The sequence below is a fragment of the Hylobates moloch genome, unplaced genomic scaffold (genome assembly GCF_009828535.3).
Source record: "Hylobates moloch isolate HMO894 unplaced genomic scaffold, HMol_V3 SCAFFOLD_10, whole genome shotgun sequence".
Lineage (NCBI taxonomy): Eukaryota > Metazoa > Chordata > Mammalia > Primates > Hylobatidae > Hylobates > Hylobates moloch.
The window spans coordinates 110,115,479-110,136,225 of record NW_026652285.1 but is presented as its reverse complement, the minus strand read 5'-3'; the positions used below and the strand labels follow the sequence as shown (position 1 = coordinate 110,136,225).

The following is a 20,747-nucleotide window of genomic DNA, read 5'->3' as shown; positions in this document are numbered from 1 at the left end:
CCATCTACTCAGTGGCCTCCATCTGCAGTCTCCCCATAAAAGGGCCCTGCTGGGCTGCAATCCGAGCGCCCCCACTGTGCACACATCCCACGCTTCTCAGTGTGCTCCGGGATGGTGCAACCCCCCAACCCCGCAACAGAACACCCAGCCAGCCCTGCCTACCCTTTTGTGTTCTGACCCAGTTCTGTCCTTGGCTGTTTGCCAACTGCTGGCTTCTACTTCTGGGCTACTGTGAACGCTCCACTAGTTCCTCCCCTCTCCCCTCTTCACCTTAACTCTTACTCATCCTTCAGGTTTCAACCAAGATGTCACTTCCACCAGAAAACCTCCCTGGCCTTCTCTCACCTGCTCCCAGAATGCCAGTGCCTTCCTGTGTTTCCATTTCCACACCGGGTTACCGCCCCTCACCTGCCACTACGCTGTCAGTCCTGACATGGCAGGGTCCATGTCTGTCTCCATTACTGCTTTACTCCTAACCACAGCATAGCAGGGTAAGGTCCCAAGACATGTGTGTTGGATAAAAGAATGATGCGGGGAGGAAGCAGGGAGAGGGGGTAACGCAGGGCTTGGTGGAAAGACGTTGGGTGGTGAAAGAAGAAGAAGGGGATGGACAGATCAGTAACGAACAGGGATACGTCCACGCAGCCTTGCTGCCCTCTGCCCTCCCGTCCACCTGCCCAGCCCCTGCTCTGGCTGGGCAAGCTCTTGTGTGGTTCCACCCCGTCTGCCTCTCCCTCTGCCTCCTCCTCCTCAAACTCTGCTCCAGTCTCACCCCAGAAGCCCCACCTGACCTTCTCATCTAAGTTTTAGCACCCAACGGTCCGCATCTCCGCGCCTTGCTTTGTGTTTTGTTTCCTCCCAGTACTTAACACTATCTGCATCTTATGTCTTTTACTTATTTGTCATGTCTGTTGTCTGTCTCTCCCACCAGCACACAGGCTTAGCAAGGACAGGGGTTCTCACCTGTTTTGTTCATTCCTAGCTATTCCCAGCACCTAGAGTGCTGTCTGCCACATAAACACTGGCTGGACTAATGGAAGCCCTGGACTAAAGAGTGGATGACGAATGCATGAAAAGCACAGGCGCAGACACACGGATAGACATGCAAATAAACACAGTGCACACACGCAGACAACACAGGTGCCAGGTATGATGGGAAGGCAGATGGACGGAAGTGTGTTTGCGAGACAGGGCAGACGGGTTCCCTATGTGCAGACACACACACACCACAGAGGAGGTGAGGAGCCCGGGCCTGGAGCTCACCCCAGCTCTGCTGGGGCTGCCTCCTGTGCCCGTGTCCTCTTCTGCAGAATGAGGTCACACGGGCACGTGCCTCTGGGGTCTGCCGTGGGACTTAGAGCCGTTTCTCTACGTAAGTGCGCAGAATCAGTGCACGCTGGCTACTGAGATCCCACGGGTCATGATGCATGGGTGAGTGGGCGGCCAAACACACCAGCAGGCAAGGAGACTCACAGGTTAGTGGGGCTTAAACAGAACATGGAGCTGTATGGGACGATGGGCCGGGGGCCGCTCCTCATCACGTCATCTGCTTCCACCTCCTTCTTCCCCTCTGCTTGGCTTTCCAGGTCCACGTTACCACCTACAAGGACACAGGGCCCCCGAGTAAGGGGTGTGGTGCACACAAAGCCCACATCGTGTAGCTCTCTCCCAGCTCTCATGCCCCCGGCACTTGCGTCAGGTCCTCACAGGCCCACCAGGGATGGGCATGCAGCTAAGAACAGTGCTTCACACACATGACCGTGGTGCATGACAGCCAGGACCACCATCTGCCGCAGAGACGCTAATGGACCCTTCCTCACCTCTTGCTGCACCAAGGTTGGCAACAAAACGGAGCCCAGCACTGCCCCTGTGGCTGTGGACCCCTCTGCTGCGCTGAGGGGTCTCGATGCGCTTAGAAGCCCAGAGCCTGGTGAGACCTTCCCACTGCCTCTGCTGGGACCTCGAACCCACAGCACAGGGAGGAGCAGGGGCCAGCCCCCGACCCGCAAACCCACAGAGGCTCCCTGTACCTCGTCGTCCAGTCTCCCTTGATCTGGGATTTTCTTCCTCAAGATCCCAGGAGAGGGTCCTGTGAGGCCATGGAGCTTGGAAGGACGCTCTTCCCGGGGGGACCCGGCCTCTGCTCAGGCCCTACTCCCTCACCAGCCCCCGACTCGTCGCCTCCTTCCCCCAGGGCCCATCCTCTGCCGCTCAGCACCCCACCACACCCCAGCTGTGCTCCCACAAATCAAACTCCCCAGGGCTAATACGGCCGCCACCTTGTTGTTTTTTTAGGCAAATTTTGTCGTCCCTGCCCAGTGTTTTTCTCACAATAATTCTTCATTTTCAACTATCCTATTGTATATTTTAATTCTTATAGGTGACAGAGCTCTTGAGACCTCAGGGACACCAAGGAAGACGTGCAGTGACCTGGAGCCACCTCCCACTGCTGCAACTCATTTTGAATTCTTTAAAGAAACATAAAAGCAAATAGGATTTTAAAGAGCAACAAAGCGAAGGTGCTAATCCCCAGAGCCCGCTGTGGAGCCCTTGACTGCTGGCCACTTTGAAGTCCTGCAGAGAAAGGCTGTGCCAGAGGAAAAAAGCTTCGAGATGAGCATGAAAACAGCCAAGGCCACAGCAGTGGGGTCTATACCACCGAGGATGCTGGCTCCAGAGCCAAGATAACCAGCCCCCGCCCACGAGCACAAGCAGTTTAAAGCGACCACTTTTGAAATGGGCACCATCAAACTTCCCTGCTGAAAATGAAAATTGTGTAATCTGAGAAAGCAATCTGGCAAAACTTACTTGAAGCCCTAAAAAATTCTATTAATTTATTAGACATTACCTGCTAAGGGAATGAAGCATACCCACAAAAATATGTATTCCCAAAAGTTTTTGTTGCAAGTTTTTTTTTGTTTTTTGTTTTTTTGTTAATTTGAGACAGGAGACAGAGTTTCGCTCTTGTTGCCCAGGCTGAAGTACAGTGATACCATCCTGCAACCTCCGCCTCCCGGGTTCAAGTGATTCTCCTGCCTCAGCATCCCCCAGTAGCTGGGATTACAGGCGCGTGCCACCACACCCAGCTAATTTTTGTATTTTTAGTATAGACAGAGCTTCACCATGTTGGCCAGGCTGGTCTCAAACTTCTGACCTCAAGTGATCCGCCCTTCTTGGCCTCCCAAAGTGCTGGGCTTACAGGCGTGTGTTGTAAGTTCTTTTACAATAACAAAAATTATAAAATGCACAACCATAAACTGACTGAGTAAAATATGCAATATTTATAAGAAGCACCATACTATGGATATGAAACATGCCACAGCTGTGTGTGGTGGCTCATGCCTATAATCCCAGCACGTTGGGAGGCTGAGGTGGGAGGGAACCCTTGAGTCCAGGAGTCTCAAGCAACGAGACCATCCTGGGCAAGATGGCGACAGACCCTGTCTCTACAAAGAAATTAAAAAATTAAAAAATTAGCTGGGTGTGTTGGAGCATGCATACAGTTCCAGCGACTCCAGAGGCTGAAGCAGGAGGATCACTTGAAGTCAGGAGTTCAAGGTTACAGTGAGCTACAATGGCACCACTGTACTCCAGTCTGGGTGACAGAATGAGATTCCATCTCTAAAATAAATGAATAATTAATTAACTTAAGTAAACTGGGAGAAAAGAATCAGTCTGGATTCAATGAAGACTTTTGCTGCTCAAAATAAATAGGACAAAGATGCAAGAGCTTGGATGGAACTATTTCTCTGAAATCGATTTACTACAACATGGAAAATCATATGAAAGTCATCAATCATAGGGAAAAAAGGTCAACTGAGTCAAAGCAGAAGAAAGAACGGAAAGGATAAAAATGAAAACTGCAACAGACTGAAGTCATTGTTGGAGAAAGGCTACTTTTAAAAAGACTTAATAGTTAAAAAAATTAAATCCCTGAAATAGGAGACAATGAAGCAAAACAGTGAGCTTTGGAGGGAAATACAGAAAGGAAGAGAGCCTTCACTAAAAACAGCCACGTGCCAGACACGGCCCAGGTGCTTTACTCCCCCTGACAGCATGCGACGGCACAGGTTCCCCTTTCCAGATTAAGAAACTCAGGCTGAACTGAGGAACCGCTCTTTCCAGTGCACGGGTAGGAGTCCCAAGCCTTGGGCTCACTTCAAGGTGGGGAAGCTGAATGGGAATCATCCCCAAAGGGGATGTAAGCCTGGACTGGCAGCTCCCCAGGCTTCTGGAAACAACAAATGCAAATCCTCTCTGACAAAAACCTTCCTCAGTTGGCCTACAGAATCCCCACAGGTTAGGGGGAATTTGGAGATAATTTAAGCTATTGTTTCCCAAGATATCTAAAGATATCCCAAGAGAAAGGATTTCTCTTCTATACATCTGGAGAGGTACAAGCTATGTTCCATCCTTGAGAAAACTGAAAACGTTGTTAATTCATTTTCTGTAGGGCTTAATTATCTCACAAAACCCTAGTTGAAAAAAGGAGGATGTGATGTTTAATACTGAGTGTCAACTTGATTGTATTGAAGGATACAAAGTATTGATGCTGGGTGTGTCTGTGAGCATGTTGCCAAAAGAGATTAACATTTGAGTCAGTGGGCTGCGGAAGGCAGACCCACCCTTCATCTGGTGGAATCAGCTGCCAGCGAATGTCAACCGGAAAAATGTGAAAAGGAGATAACGGGCCTCGCCTCCCAGCCTACATCTTTCTCCCGTGCTGGACGCTTCCTGCCCTCAAGTATCGGACTCCAAGTTCAGCTTTGAGACTCGGAATGGCTCTCCTTGCTCCTCAGCTTGCAGACGGCCTATTGTGGGACCTTGTGATCGTGTGAGTTAATACTTAATAAACTCCCATACATATATCATATATCATATATGTATGGGAGATACATATATAGGAGATACATATATATATAGGATATACATCCTATTAGTTGTCTCTCTAGGAGAACCCTGACTAATACAAAGGATTAAGATCAGTCATATATGAACTCAATATCACCAAACACACCATGAAACAAGGTCACCATGACTGAAAGACACAACAGAAACAATGAGTGCACTCACACCCCTAAAGACTTCAGATAAGGAATTCTTAGATGAGATACATAAAGTCAACATAGGCCAGGCGCAGTGGCTCACAACCGTAATCCCAGCACTTTGGAGGCCAAGGCAGGTGGATCACTTGAGCCCAGGAGTTCAAGACCAGCCTGGGCAACATGGAGAAACCCCACGTCTACAATAAATACAAAAAATTAGCTGGGTATGGCAGTGTGCGCCTGTGGTCCAACTACCGCAGGGGATGAAGTGGGAGGATTGCTTGAGCCCAGGTGATGGCTACACGAAAAGCCCAGATGTCACCACTATACAATAGATCTAATGTAACAAAACTGCATTTGTCCCCCCAACTCTATAAAAATAAAACAAAATTATTGACAGGTCAATCAAGCAAAATATTAATGAATATAAAGAATATTTGAGTAATACAACTAACAAACCTGATTTAGCATACAGATGTAAAAAGCTCAGAGCTCACAAAATTAGAGAAAACATATCCCTCTGAAGCACATATAGAACAAGAACAAAAGCCGACCACGAAAAAAGCTGACCATAAAGCCAAGGCACAGAGCAACTGCAAATGAATTTCAAAGAAAACTATCATACAGATCACGTTCTCCTAATCACAGTACACTTAAGTTAGAAATTAAGGCAGAAACCAGAAACAAAGAGATTAATTAAAATTAAAATTTTATATTTGGAAACTGAAAAAAAGACTAAAGAATTCATGGGTCAAAAATGATATATTCACAGATGGTACAACTGTGTCCTAAAAAAAACAAATAATCTATGGAAAATTACTTAGAATAACGAGAGTTTGTTTGACAATTCTGTGGCTGAACACAGAACCACCAGATGAAACTGCTTATTATTTCTATGCAGTAGAAGCAAATAATTAAGAAAGAAAAAACTTTTAAACAATACCATTTTAAAAAACAGAATAAGCAAGGTAAAAAGACAAAAAGACATTTTCAGGATAGAAGAAAACAGAGATAAATACAAAAGTGAGATTAAAATCCTACAATCTTCTATTTGAATTACAAATGCCACAGAATTAATGACATATTTTTCTCTTTTTTTTTTTTTTGAGATGGAGTCTTGCTCTATCGCCCAGGCTGGAGTGCAGTGGCGAGATCTTGGCTCACTACAACCTCCGCCTCCTGGGTTCAAGCGATTCTCCTGTCTCAGCCTCCTGAGTAGCTGGGATTACAGGCATGCCCCACCACACTGGCTAATTTTTATACACTTTTTTTTTTTTTTCAGTAGAGATGGGGTTTAGCCATGTTGGCCAGGCTGGTCTCGAACTCCTGACACCAGGTGATCCGCCCACATTGGCCTCCCAAAGTGCTGGGATTACAGGCGTGAGCCACTGCATCCAGCCACTTTTCTCTTTTTAAAAAGCCCACCAAAAAGCCTGAAAGCAATAAAAACCCAGAAGCAATGACCACAGATGACTGTCTCTAAATACCCTATCTTATCAAAGGAGCCATGGTGTCTCCAGTCAGGTTCTACAGAAGCACACTGTGAGGTGGGACAGGCTCCCAGAAGAAACCAGAAGCAATGACCACAGACAACTGTCTCTAAATACACTATCTCATCAAAGGAGCCACGGCGTCTCCAGTCAGGTTCTACAGAAGCACACCGTGAGGTGGGACGGGCTTCCAGACGGGAAGAGAAAAGCAAGACAGGGAGGTGAAGAAGCCGAGCAAGGGTGCGCTTCAGACCAAGTCCTGCAAAGGTGGCTTAGGCTCCCACAGGGACACTCTGGGCTGTCATCTGAACCAGAAGGTTGTCCTGACTGAAGCCAGAGAGCTGGCTCTCCTGCACCTGCACTTTCCCTTCATTGGCTAAGTGCCACCTTGGGGGATGCAAACTCCGATGCACTTCCTGTGGTTCCTGTAGTCCAAGGGAAGTCTCTGAAGAGGAGCTGAAGAGGAAGCCCCTGGAGGCAAAGGCCACCAGAGTACGGGGGCAGGGGGTGGAATCCACAGGAATCACAGCAGTGTCCAGCGTGTGCTGCTTCTTGGAGAAATGAGAAATTCCAGATCGGGGACAGGAAGTGCGCACAATGATCCTGGAACATGCTGTCATAGACGAAAACCAGAGAACTGTCAAACTCTACTCCAGGCCTGTGAGAAGGGCAGAGCGATCAACTTGAAAGGGTGAACATTGGCCAAGACAGGACAATTTAAGTACCAAAAGTAACAGTGACTGCAAAGAACTGAAATACATCAAACACATTAAAATTCAAAATTTTACAATAATAATTTTCTTATAGCTCTCACTGGTCCTATTTGTTAATAGGGCATTGATTATTTTGAAAACTTATAAATAAAGGGACAGAATGAAGCAAGTACCTTGTTTAATACACATACAAACTGAATTTCAGGGTAACCAAGCAGTTGATGAGGTAAGATCTTTCTTACAGAAAAAGTCAAAATAACAAACACAGAAAGAATCATGAAATTATAAATTCACCATTTTGCGACCCTCACTGAACTCACAGATCTGGGTAACAATCATCGATGTCACTACAACCATTTAGGGAAAGACCAGTGGAGAACTTTACAATGGCAGATCAGGCTGAACCCACTGCTCCATGTTAGTTATCACCCAGAGAGACACCAGACATGACAGAGCTCCTGACACCATGCGGCAGGAAGTGTACACCACCACCTGGAAGCCTTCCAAAAGAAGGGAACTGGATTCTTTCTCTCTTTTTTTTGAGACAGAGTCTCGCTCTGTTGCCCAGGCTGGAGTGAAATGGCGCGATCTCGGCTCACTGCAACCTCCGCCTCTCGGGTTCAAGCGATTCTCCTGGCTCAGCCTCCTGAGTAGCCGGGATTACAGGCGCTTGCCACCACACCTGGCTAATTTTTGTATTTTTAGTAGAGATGGAGTTTCACCATGTTTGCCAGGTTGGTTTCGATCGCCTGACCTTAGGTGATCCCCACCTCGGCCTCCCAAAGTGCTGGGATTACAGGTGTGAGCCACTGAGCCCAGCCTGGATTCTTTCACAACGGTCTCTAGACATCCTTTGGTTGTCACAACTAGTTGCTCCTGGCAACGAGAGGGCGGAGGCCAGGGATGCTGCTAGGCATCCTAAAATGCAGAGGCCACGGTCCACAATAGAGCTTCAACAGCTCCAAGGCTGTGAAACCCCACACAGTTCTGCTCTGTCCCACCTGGACTGCATTAGTCACTTAGCAGCCATCTGGGTTATGAGGTTGGCTGTCATGGTATTGCAGTAATTATGTTCAAGTAACCCTTATTTTACTTAATAATGGCCCCAAAGTGCAAGAGTAGTTATGTAACAAATATTTTCAGATCACAGTGGACCTCAGATAACAGAAAGCGGGGAAAGTGAAACCATGGATAAGGGGGGACTACAAGATCCTTGGACATCATATGTAAGGCAAATACAAGATTCTAAAAGGTAGAAGGAAGAAGGAAAATATTGGCTAGGGACCTTGGGACCTGAGGAATGACACAACAATAAGCTTCTTATTTGAGTTTTCTTTTATGCCTCACATATATCCTAGATTTGGTACTAGTGAACCCAACAACCCAGAAATGCCAATAGGCACAGATTTTTTAAAGGCTCAATAAACCCAGCTCTCCCTAGTGAAAGGACTAGGAAAGGGGCAGCCTACCGAGATATAAAACTTATAGACAATAATCACTAAACAACAGCTAAACTACACACACACACCAAAAAAAAAAACTATGACCCTACCTCCACTTAAACCAGCAGAAACTGGGTGGGGAGCCTAGACTTCCACCCTCACCACCATCCCAAAGCCCCTGCTAGGGTGGTCTGAGAGAGAGCCAAGTGGGAGCAGGGACTTTCATCCCTATCTAGTGGTAACAAGACCCCCAATACACACAATGCCAGTAGAGATCACACAGGGGGCCTAGACGTCATGTCTCACCCAGCAGGAATGAGACCACCTCTTCCTCCTACTCAATGGAGCAAGCCCTGGTGGAAAGTCAGGACTTCTACTGCCACCTGGAGGTGATGAGATCTATCTCCATCGTGTCAAGGCCAGCCAGATGGGGAACAGTAACAAGATACTCTCCTCTCTCTCCCAGTCAGGCCGGTATGAATAGAAGCCTAGTGGGGAGCTAAAACTCCCAGCCTAGCCTAGCAGTAATGAGTAATCCTTCTCACCTAGAATGTCAATGGAACTCAAGTTAAGAATCTATACTTCAATCCCCATCTGTCAATAATGGGGCAACTCTCTACAACCCCTGTAATATGGTTTGGTGTGTCCCCACCCAAATCTCACCTCAAATTGTAATCCCTATAATCCCCACGTGTCAAGAGAGGGACCAGATGGAGGTAATTGGATCATGGGGGTGGTTTCCCCTACGCTGTTCTCGTGACAGTGAGTCTCACGAGATAGGATGGTTTTATTAGGTGTCTTGTGCTCACTCTGTCCTGCCACCCTGTGAAGAAGATGCCTGCTTCTCCTTTGCCTACCGCTATGATTTTAAGTTTCCTGAGGCCTCCTCAGCAATGTGAAACTATGAGTCAATTAAACCTCTTTCCTTTATAAATTACCTGGTCTCAGGTATTTCTTCATAGCAGTGTGAAAATGGACTAATATGGCCCACTACTTGCTGGCGTGGCATCACAGTAGACAAGCTAAAACTGAAGATGTAAATAAGACTTAGGGCTCATAACACAATACCAATGAGAGTCTAGTTTCAACCAAAAATCACTCACCACACCAAGAACCAGGAAATCTCAACTTGAATGAGAAAACACAATCAACAGACACCAAGATGATATAGATGTTAGAATTATCTGACAAAGATTTTAAAAACACCCATTATAAAAATGCTCAACAGATAATTTAAAACACACTTAAAAGAAATGAAAAATATAAAATTATCAGCAAAGAAATAAAGTCTCAGGAAAGAAACAGAAGATATAACGAACCAAATGGAAACTTCAGAAATGAAAAATACAATGACTGAAATTAGAAAATCAATAGATGGGCTCCACAGCAGAATGGAAGGCACAGAGGAAAGAGTCAGTGAACTGGAAGATAGAATAATAGAAATGATCCAATCTGAGCAACAGAGAGAAAGTAGACTTAAAAAAGTGAATAGAGCTCAGGGGCCTTTGGGACTATGACAAAAGATCTAACATTCATGTCATCAGAGTCCTGGAAAGAAAAGAGAAAGAGGCAGAACTAAAGAAGTATTTAAAGACATAAAGGATGAAAAATTTCCAAATTTGGCAAAAGATATAAACCTACAAATTCAAGAAATTGAGCAAACCCCAAACAAGATAAACTTAAAGGAACTCACATCAAAGCACACTGTAATCAAACTTCTGAAATACAAAGACAAGGAAAACAATCTTGAAAGCAGCAAGAGATAAACAACATCTTACCTATAGGAAGAAAACAATTCGAATGACAGTGGATTTCTCATCAGAAACCATGGAGGTCAGAAGGAAGAGGCACACGTTTTTTTCAAGTGCTGAAAAAAAAAGAACTGTCAACCCAGAATTCTATACCCACTGAAAATACCCTTCAGGAATGAAGGGAAAATCAAGACATTCTCAGATGAAGGAAAACTAAGAGAATTTGTCACCCGCAGACCTACCACAAAAGAATGTCTAAGGAAGTTCCTCTAAACAGAAAGTAAGTTATGAAAGAAGAAATATTGGAATATCAGGAAGGAAGAAAGAATAACAGGAGTAAAAATACAGGTAAATACAACACACTTTTCTTCTCCTCTTGAGTTTTCTAAATTACATTTGACAGTTGAAGCAAAAATTATAGCATACTCTGATGTGGTTCTAAAAGTACATAGAAGAGCTATTTAAGACAATTACATTATAAATAGAAAAGGAAAAAGAGATACAAAGAGAGGTAAAGCTTCTACATTTCACATGAACTGGTAAAATGACTACATGAAGAAACTGGAGTAAGTTATGTATATATAACATAATACACAGGGCAACCACTAATAAAACCTATACGAGGTCTTACAAAACCTATAGAAGAGATATACTCAAAAATACTACAGATAAAAGGAATTCTAAAGTACATTCAAGTAACCCACAGGAAGGGAGGAAAAGGAAACCAGAGAAATGAAAAACAGAAAGAAAAAAACAGAAAATAAGAAATAGAATAACAGACTTAAGCCCTAATATATCAATAATTATGCTAAGTGTAAACAATCTAAATATGCAAAATAAAAGAATTGACAGAGTGGATTGAAAACATGAATACTATCTACAAGAAATTTACTTCAAATATAACTACACAGCTAGGTTGAAAGTAAAAGAGTGAAAAAATATATACCATGCACATATTAATCAAAAGAAGGCAGGACTGAACATATCTACATAAGATAAACTGCAGAGCAAAGAAGATTACCAGGTATAGAGAAGGACGTTACACAACAATTAAAGGGCCAGTCCACCAAAAAGACATAGAAATCCTAAATGTGTATGTGCCCAAAAACAGAACTGCAAACACATGAAGCAAAAACTAACAGTACTGAAAGGAGCAAAGATAAATCCACATTTACAGTTGGAGACTGAATATCCTTTTCTCAACAACTGACATATCTAGACAGAAAATCCGAATGTAGACAAAGATACTCAATAACATCATCAACCAACAGGATCTAAACAATGCTTATAGGAATGTACACCAACAACACAGAATGCATGCTCCCTTCAAAGGCTCACAGAACATACATCAAGATATGCCACATCCTGGGCCACAAAACAAACATTAACAAACTTAAAAGAACTGAAATAATACAGAACATGTTCTCTGACCATAAAGTAATCAAACTAGAAGCCAATAACAGAAAAATAGGCAAATCTCCAAATGTTTGGAGACTAAACAACACACTTCTAAACAGTCCATGAGTCTTCTCAAAGGAAATTTTTTAAATGGGACTGAAAAAATATTCAATATGAAAACCTGTGGAATGCAGCTGCCAAGAGGGAAACTTACAGAGCTAAATTTTGCAGCAGAAAAGAAGGAAAGACTCAAATCAACAATCTAAGCTCCTACCCCAAGAAACTAGAAAAGAAGAGCAAAAGAAACCCAAAGCAAACAGAAAGAAGGAAATAATAAACAGCAGAAACCAAAAGAAATTGAAAACAGAAAAATAATAGAGAAAATCAATGTAACAATACCTTGGTTCTTTGAAAACATCAATAAAATTATACAAACTCCTTATAAGACTCACAAAGAAAAAAGAGAGAAGACAGCAAATTACCAATATAAGAAATGAGACAGGAGTTACCACTACAGATTATGCAGACATCAAAGGGATAATAAGGAAACATCACAAACAGCTGTACACACTTAAATAAGAGGGACTAATTCCTCAGAAAGCACAAACTACTACAACTCATCCAATATGAAATAGATAACACTGTATCTATTAAGGAAATTATATTTGTAATTTAAAAAATTCCAAAAAAGAAATGCTTCATTGGCAAAATTTCCCAAACATTTAAAGGAGAATTAATATCAGTTCAACATAATCTCCTCTAGAAAACAGAAGAGGGACAATCCATTCAATTCAAAACATTTTATGAATCCAATATTACTCTGATACCAAAACCAGAGACAGCACAAAAAAGAAAACTACAGAGCAACATCCCTCATGAATACAGACGCAAAACTCCTTAACAAAATATTAGCAAATAGAATTCAGCAACATAGAGAAATAATTATACACCAGTAGGGTTATTCATAACGATAAAGGCCCATTTAATATTTGAAAATAAATCAATATAAACTACCATATTAACAGAAAAAACACACATAATATCAATTGATGCAGAAAATCATTTGACAATATTCATCCACTCACGACAAAAATTATTTTTTAAAAAAAAGCAATAAATGGGAACTCTCTCAACTTGATAAAGAACATCTACCAAAAAACAAAACAAAAAACAACCAAACAAACCCAAAAACCTTACAGCTAATATCATACTAAATGATGAAAGACAAAATGCTCCCTCCAGGAAAGATGTCAGTTCTTGCCACAGCTATTCAAAATAGTACTGGAAGTCACAGACAGTGCAATAAGGGAAGACAGGGAAATAAAAGGCATGTATGTCAGAAAGGAAAAAACTAAAACTGTTCATTTGCAGATGTCTTATACTCTGTGGAAAATCCCAAAGAATCTACAAACACACACCTAGCACAAATATAAGCCAAAATTACATAGTTTCTTTTAAAATTTGATGAAAATGGGCTGGGCAAGGTGGCTCATGCCTGTAATCCCAACACCTCAGGAGGCTCAGAGAGGCAGATCACTTGAGGTCAGGAGTTCGAAACCAGCCTGGCCAAAATGGTGAAACCCCATCTCTACTAAAAATACAAAAAAATTAGCCATGTGTGGTGGTGCGTGCCTGTAATCCCAGCTACTCGGGAGGCTGAGGCACGAGAATCACTTTGAACCTGGGAGATGGTGGTTGCAGTGAGCCGAGATGGCACCACTGCACTCCAGTCTGGGCAACAGAGCGAGATCCCATCTGCAAAAAAAAAAAAAAAAAAAAAAGAAAAGAAAAGAAAAACACAAAAAACACAGGATCAAAAATGACAAGGAGGAAAAACACTGAAACAGAGGGAAATTTTTACAACTTTAAGCCACTCTTAAGGCTATGTAAATAAGTGGGAAAACCTAGATCAAATGGATAATTTCTAAGGAAAATATAATTTACCAAACTCATCTCAAGAGGCAACAATGTTTAAGCAGACCAACATCCATACAGAAAAAGAGGTATTACAAAGGAACTACCCTACAAAAAGAGACCAGACAGCAACAATTTCACAAGATAATTCTATCAAATATTTAAAGATCACATAATTCCTATACTACATGAGCTACCCTTGAGCACAAGAAGACATTCTAATTATTTTTATGAACCAATAACAGGTATATCCCACAGAATATATCCTTGGATAGTATTTTCCAATAGAGCACTGCCAAGTTTTATAATGCCCATGCTTCTGGAAAACATATATATCTTTCATTACAGTGTTGTTGGCTTTTCTGGCTGATATTTATATTAAAAAAAAGTATACATGCCCAAAAGTCAATATAATGTTTTTAACAAAATAATGTGGGGAACAACTCTCAGGCAGGATTCCAAATTCAGTTGATTGTGTGAAGAAACCTGAAAGAACTAATCCTTCAAGATGGATCCCAAGTGGCTGAGCCTACATTTAAGTCAGAGAGAAGCAGCCATATGCTGAATAGAGGTCCCAGAAAACACACACCTTTTTAACTCTGGGAACTTTCAGAGCTCACCTGAACCAACCAATCAGAGTTCACTTGCCTCAGCCAATCAGAATTCAGCTATAAGGACCAATCAGAACTCAGCTGTGTCAACCAATCAGCCCAAGCAAGTCTGAATCCTTCATTTGCATAAAGGGACTTGATTAAGAACCTGGGCAGGAAATGTCAAACCTTCTCTTTCTCCTCCGGAATGTGCCTTCATTTTACAAGGAAGGCTGCATCTTCCTGGTTTGCAAACTGTTCACTAGAATGAAGCCTGTTTCCTCCAAACTCCTTTTCAGAGAACTTTTGTTCACAGTACGTTATGGGAATCGTATAAATGTTTTTGAAAAGTACAAGTTCAATAAAGGAGGTATCTAAAGCAATTGCTTATTACTAGCTATTTTAACTGGTAATCAGGAAACAATATGCTAAGCATTTTATGTTCTATTATGATTGTTTATTAGTTTTCATTGTTTAACTGTGCTTTATATTTTACAAAATTGGTTATGAATTTTTAGTTGACACATAACACATTATAATGTTTTACCATTTAAAATAATGGGGCCAGGCACGGTGGCTCACGCCTGTAATCCCAGCACTTCGGGAGGCCAAGGCGGGTGGATCACTTGAGGTCAGGAGTTAGAGATCAGCCTGGCCAACACAGCGAAACCCTATCTCTACTAAAAATACAAAAATTAGCCAGGTGTGGTGGTGGGCGCCTGTAATCCCAGCTACTCCGGAGGCTGAGGAAGGAGAACTGCTTGAACCCAGGAGGCAGAGCCGAGATGGTGCCACTGCACTCCAGCCAGGGTGGCAGAGCAAGACTCAGTCTCAAAAAAAAAAAAAAAAAAGGTGGTAGGGGGTGGAAATGAGACCCTCTTTTGGAACATTTGATTTTCAGGAATGGAGCTGTGAAGTTAAGGAACAGATAACTCTATGTCATTGATATTTAAACCTTATGATCCTCAATGTGACAAAAGAAAGCTACAGAACACATCTCGCTTAAAAATATCAATCCAAAAATCCTACAAAAAATGTTAAACAGAATCCAATGGCATATTACAAAATAAATATAATAACCACTTGGGTTTATTCTAAGATTGCAAAGATATTTCATATCAAAAAATTCATTACTATAAATCCCCATATCTAAGGAAAAAAATATATATGATCTCTATGGATGCTGAAAAGGTGTTCAACAAAATTCAACTTCTATTCCAGATAAAAACACTTGCTGAAGTAGAACTAATGGATACTACAACATAATTTTACACACACACACATGCCCCTCAGGCCCCAAACCAAAATTTTATTTAGTGTAGGCAGAAACAAGGTAATGCCCAGTAATTCCATTGTTATCTGATAGTGAAATCAGACAAAAAAATAATAATGAGTGGTGTAAGACTTAGAAAGAAAGAGAAGTGTATTTGCAGAAGTTTTGATAATATATCTGGGAAAAAAAGGGGTAATCAGTGAAACTAATAAACAATTTGAGGATTCAGAAAAGTAGCAGGATACATAATCAACATATAAAAACTAATAGCCTAGATTTCTGCTTCTAGTAGAAGTAATAACAGGGACCACAATCAGTTGTTTTTAACAATCGAAAACACCAGACATTAAGAGAATGAAAAACCAAGCCACAGACTGGGAGAAAATGCTTGCAAAAACACGTATCTGATGAAAGACTTGTATCCAAAATATACAAAGAACTCCTAAAACTCAACAACTAGAAAACAAACAACCAGAATAAAAAGTGGGAAAAAGATTTGAATAGGAACCTCATCAAAGAAAATTATACACATGGCAAATAAGCATATTAAAAGATGCTCAACATCATATGTCAATTAGGAAATTGCAAAATAAACAAGATATCATTACACGCTTAATTAGAATAGCTCAAATCCAAAATACTGACAACACTGAATATTGGCAAGGATGTGAAGCAACAGGAACTCTCATTCATTGCTGGTGGGAATGCAAAATGGTACAATCCCTTTGGAAGATAGTTTGTCAGTTTCTTATAAAGATAAACATAGTCTTACCATATAATCCAATAAGCATGCTATTAAGTATTTACCCAAATGAGTTGAAAACTTATGTCCACACAAAAACCTGAACATGAATGTTTATAGCAGTTTTATTCATAATTGCCAAAAATTGGAAGCAACAAGATGTCCTTCAATAGGTGAATAAATAAACTGTGGTACGCCCAAAAGACAGAATATTAATCCAACGCATAAAACAAATGAGCTGTCAAGCCACAAAAAGATACAAAGGAAACTTAAGTGCATATTGCTAATGGAAAGAAGCCAATCTGAAAAGGCTGCATACTGTATGATTCCAACCCTATGACAGTCTAGAAAAGGCAAAACTATAGGGACAGTGAAAAGATCAGTGGTTGCCAGCGGGGGTGTAGGGAAGAGCATAGGGAGCTTGGGGAGGAGTCACATCTGGATTCCTGCAGATAAAAGCCAGGTGGAGACCCTAGGCTCATCCTCAAGCTGATCCACAGAGAATCAGGTGAGGGAGGTGGGCAGGCAGACTCACTTGTGCCTATGGGAAGTGAACAAGAAAATGAACCAAGGACAACTTTCCTCCAAGGAAGCAAAGAAAAGGGGAGGCTGAGCAGTAAGAGGCTGTGTCTTCCACAGTTATACCTGGAATTGTGCGCCAGTCCACAGGCCCCAGGTGAGAGCACCTGAGCAAGAGAGAATGTCATGCACACGTCTGTGTGTGGAGATCTGTCTGCAAACATGGGCATGCACATGTCTGTGTGTGGGGATGCGTCTGCAAACACGGGCATGCACATGTCTGTGTGTGGAGATCCGTCTGCAAACACGGGCATGCACACGTCTGTGTGTGGGGATGCATCTGCAAACATGGGCATGCATGTGGTGGCACCTGATTGAGTCCGTCTGGTCTGCTTAAGACCTAAATGCTTCTGCTGGCATTCATGTGAGTCCTGTTTCTATGGTCTCTCTTCTACCCCTTTTTTCTCTGTATTTAAGAAAGGAGGGCTCCTCCTTGATGCCCATGAAATGCCCATGCACCTTCCCCACCACGTAAAGGGCCTGTATTTGTAACCAGCAGATCTCTCCCTATTAGACAGGTTTCAAGACAGGAATGACATCTTGGTCCCCTGTGCCCTCAGGGACTGCACACAGGCAGGCACGGAAAGGCTGCTCACTGGGGATGTTCCGAGCATGTGAGTGAGCAAGGGGAGGAAAGAAGGCAGCTCAAATAAAGGCCTGGGAGCAGCCTCAGAGCAGGGATGGCACAGGCCCATGAACAAACGGGCACATGCAGTGGAGAGCCTCCTCCTCTGCAGCCCCTCGCCCTCAGCCCCAGTCAAGGCTGTGGACAGAGTCCTCAGCAGCTTTTGTGCAACCATCAAGAGTTGTGCCTGTTTTGTGGTCTGTCTTCCTGACAAGACTGTCTCCCTCCTACTATGCTCTCAGCACTCTAACACAGCATCTGGCACTTAGTTGGCAACATACAAATATTTTGGGAAGGAAGGAGAATGGAGCTCAACCTCAGTTATCTCTGGGGCACTAGAAATCAACAGGACATCAAGGGACAGATATTGACAGCAAAGGACTCTCTCTCCAGCCAGGAGAACAATTCAGAGAGGCAGGCTGGGTCCCCAGTGGCTGCTGTGGAGCAGGAGGGAATGGGGGTTGCTGGACCTGCACAAGATGGGCCCTGCCGCACTGGCACAGAGAGATACTCACTGGGAACGACCGTGGCTTCCCCAGGAGGGCCAGTCAGCATCACTGGGATGTGTACAACAGTGTTCGGGTCTGGGGGCTGACTGCCCATGCGAGTCACGTTCCGCTGATTGTCTGCATCCTCTGGCTGTTCCTCCACCTTCTGGAGACATGTGCTGGGCAGTGTGTGCATAGGGCCCACAGTCACAGTCCCACTGGTCTCCAGGTCACAGTGTGGCTCCCTGCAATCAAGAATGTACATCAGGCCTGGGCGCGGTGGTTCACACCTGTGATCCCGGCACCGGGAGGCAGAGGCAGGAGGATCACTTGAGCCCAGGAGTTCAAGACCAGCCTAGGGAATATGGCGAAAGCCCATCTCTACAAAAATTAAAAACTTAGCTGGGCGTGGTGACACGTGCACATAGTCCCAGCTATTCAGGCTGGGAAGGCTGAGGTGGGAGGATCGCTTCAGCCCGGGAAGTTGAGGCTGCAGTGAGCCATGATGGTGCCACTGCACTTCACCCTGGGCGACAGTGCGGTCTTGTCTCCAATAATAATAATAATAATGCATATCAGCAAAATCCTATCAATCAGAACCCTTAAACCTCCATGCAGACCAACTAAATCTATGACCACCTGCTCTGCTACTCTGGCATTCTGTATGTTTTTTAAATTACCCTATACAACTCCGTGTCTTTAGTCTGAAAGGCAGGGATGGGGCTGACCCATCCACACACAAAGACAGGGCGGCGGCTGGGTTGACCCTGGGCTGGGGCCTCCAGCGGCAAGTATTCTGGTTGGTTTGTGGCCAGTGGGTACCTGGCGACTGATGGTCTTGGCCACTGGACCACTGTTACCCCAGGCCCTCACAGAGTTGGTTAGTCCTGCCCCAGGGAGCAAGCTGGGCTAGCTGGGGTTCTTTCTGTCATGGTCGCACAGACTGGCCCCCACACCCCGCTCTGTGCCCAGCCCACTGGCCTGCTCAGGCTTCCCTTGGGCCCTCCTGCCTCTCCTTCCTCCACAGCAATCCCCAACTTTCTCTTCTGCCAGGGCCACTTTGTTCTTTCCAAGCCAGTCGCAACAATTCCCCCTTAAGCCCTCCCTTCTTAAATAACGGCTGGCGTTCACGGAGCACACACACTCTGCCAAGCCTTTTACGGAGCATACACGCCCTGCCAAGCCTTTTACAGGTCAACCCTGCAAGGCAGGACTGTCACCACCCCACGTGAACGGCATGCAGAGACCCCAGCCCAGATGGCCCTGGACAGGGCAGCGTGGCCGGGGCTGCAGCCTCCGCCGTGGACCCCATCCCCCCAGCCAGCGCTGGGGCCTGCACCGCCCCAGCCAACCCTTCCCTCCCTGACCCCGCCCAGCCGCGGACTCACCTAGGCTGGTGGTTCCGGAGCTCCTTCTCCTTGTCGGCTTCCACTATCTCAGCCTCCTTCTCCGTGGCCTCCTTCTCCACAGCCTCCTGCGCAGGCTGCGCCTTGTGCCGGGCCCGGTGCCGCCGCGCCGGCTCCTCCCCGCTCTCCGCCTCCCGGGGCCCCGCTCGGGGGCCGCCGCGGTGCCGCGCGCGCCGCTCGCCCTTGGCCCCGGCGCACTCCTTGCTCGGATCCTGGTGCCGGTGCGCGCGGTGGCGTCGGGGCTCCCGCTCGGCCGCTTCCTCCGGGGAGCCGCGCCGGTGGTGCCGCCGGCCGCCCTCGGGGCCTGGGCCTCGGCCGCGCTCGCTCCGCGCCTCCGGGGGCCCCGCAGCCTCTTTGCTGTGGCTGCGGTGCGGCCGCGGCCGCTCCTCCCGGGCACCGGGCTCCCCGCTCTCCGCCTTCGGGGCCTCTGCTCGGTCCTGGTCCCCCGCCGCGGGGGTCTTGTCCTTGTCGCGGTGCCGGTGGTGCCTGCGCGGAGGGTCGACGCCCTCGGGGGCCTCCGCAGCCTCAGGCCGGGCCTTGCCTCCCACAGGCCCCCGCGCACCGTCGCGGCCCAGCTCCACCACCAGCGGCCGGTCCAGGTGCGTCTTCATGTCGGGCCGCAGGTGGCGCGTACTGGCGAAGCGCAGCCGCTCCTCGGGGTCCATTTCGCTGTACAGCGCCTCGCAGCTGGCCCGCAGGTTCTGCAGCCGTAGCTGGCTGGCCCGCTGCTCCCACACCGAGCGCGCCTTGGCCGAGTTCTGCTGCCTGCTGCGGAGAGACTGGCGGTGAGCGGGGCCCCGTCGGCCGCCCGCCCGCCGCTCTCCAGGGAGGCCACAATGGACACACAGCAATGGAGCAATGGCGCAGGGAGGTGGGAGGCGTGGCCGCGGGAGCCCCCACACCCCTCGGGGGACGCGGATCAGGTGGGGGAACGCCCAAGGGAACTGAATTCAGCCCTGCCCTCCCCACGGTGTCCCACAGGACCCGCAAGGTGACAGCACCAGCCTGTCAGGAGGACCCTGGGGGGCTCAAGGAGGCCGAGGGGTACAGGACAGTGGGAATGCACCAGACAGGCCAAGCAGGTGGGTGGGCGGCTGGCCAGGAAGGCCACCGCGGGAGGGAAGGGCATGTTACAAAGGGCAGGACGGATGGAGACAGGAGCCAGGGAGGCTCTGCAGCCTCCCTGGGAGCTGGCCCCTGCTCCAGCACCAGCACAGCTGCTACAGGAAGGGCGGGACACGCAGCCCCTTCTCCAGAGGCACTTCCCCAACGCTACCTCCAGGAGGCAGGC

The 20,747-nt window shown here is 45.8% G+C and overlaps 1 protein-coding gene and 1 long non-coding RNA gene across 24 annotated transcripts in view; one reads left to right on the top strand and one right to left on the bottom strand.

Annotated features, from left to right (window-relative positions):
• Window positions 1–20,747, bottom strand: part of CACNA1B (calcium voltage-gated channel subunit alpha1 B) — a 244,247-nt gene that overhangs the window by 78,582 nt on the left and 144,918 nt on the right. For 20 of the 23 annotated variants that reach the window (XR_009215330.1, XR_009215331.1, XR_009215329.1 and 17 more), the window contains 3 exons: window positions 19,439–20,224; window positions 18,078–18,295; window positions 1,474–1,600 (listed from right to left, as the gene is read on the bottom strand). Coding sequence is in view for 19 of the 23 variants with exons in the window: in XM_058445703.1 (XP_058301686.1) it covers window positions 1,474–1,600; window positions 18,078–18,295; window positions 19,439–20,224 (1,131 nt within the window). In the remaining 4 variants the exon portion in view is untranslated. The remainder of the gene's footprint in view (window positions 1–1,473; window positions 1,601–18,077; window positions 18,296–19,438; window positions 20,225–20,747) is intronic. The other 3 variants (XM_058445705.1, XM_058445708.1, XM_058445711.1) reach the window with 1 other exon arrangement.
• Window positions 110–4,867, top strand: LOC116475952 (uncharacterized). The gene is made up of 3 exons (XR_004250048.2): window positions 110–491; window positions 1,587–1,930; window positions 2,381–4,867. It is a non-coding gene; the product is annotated as an uncharacterized LOC116475952 (long non-coding RNA).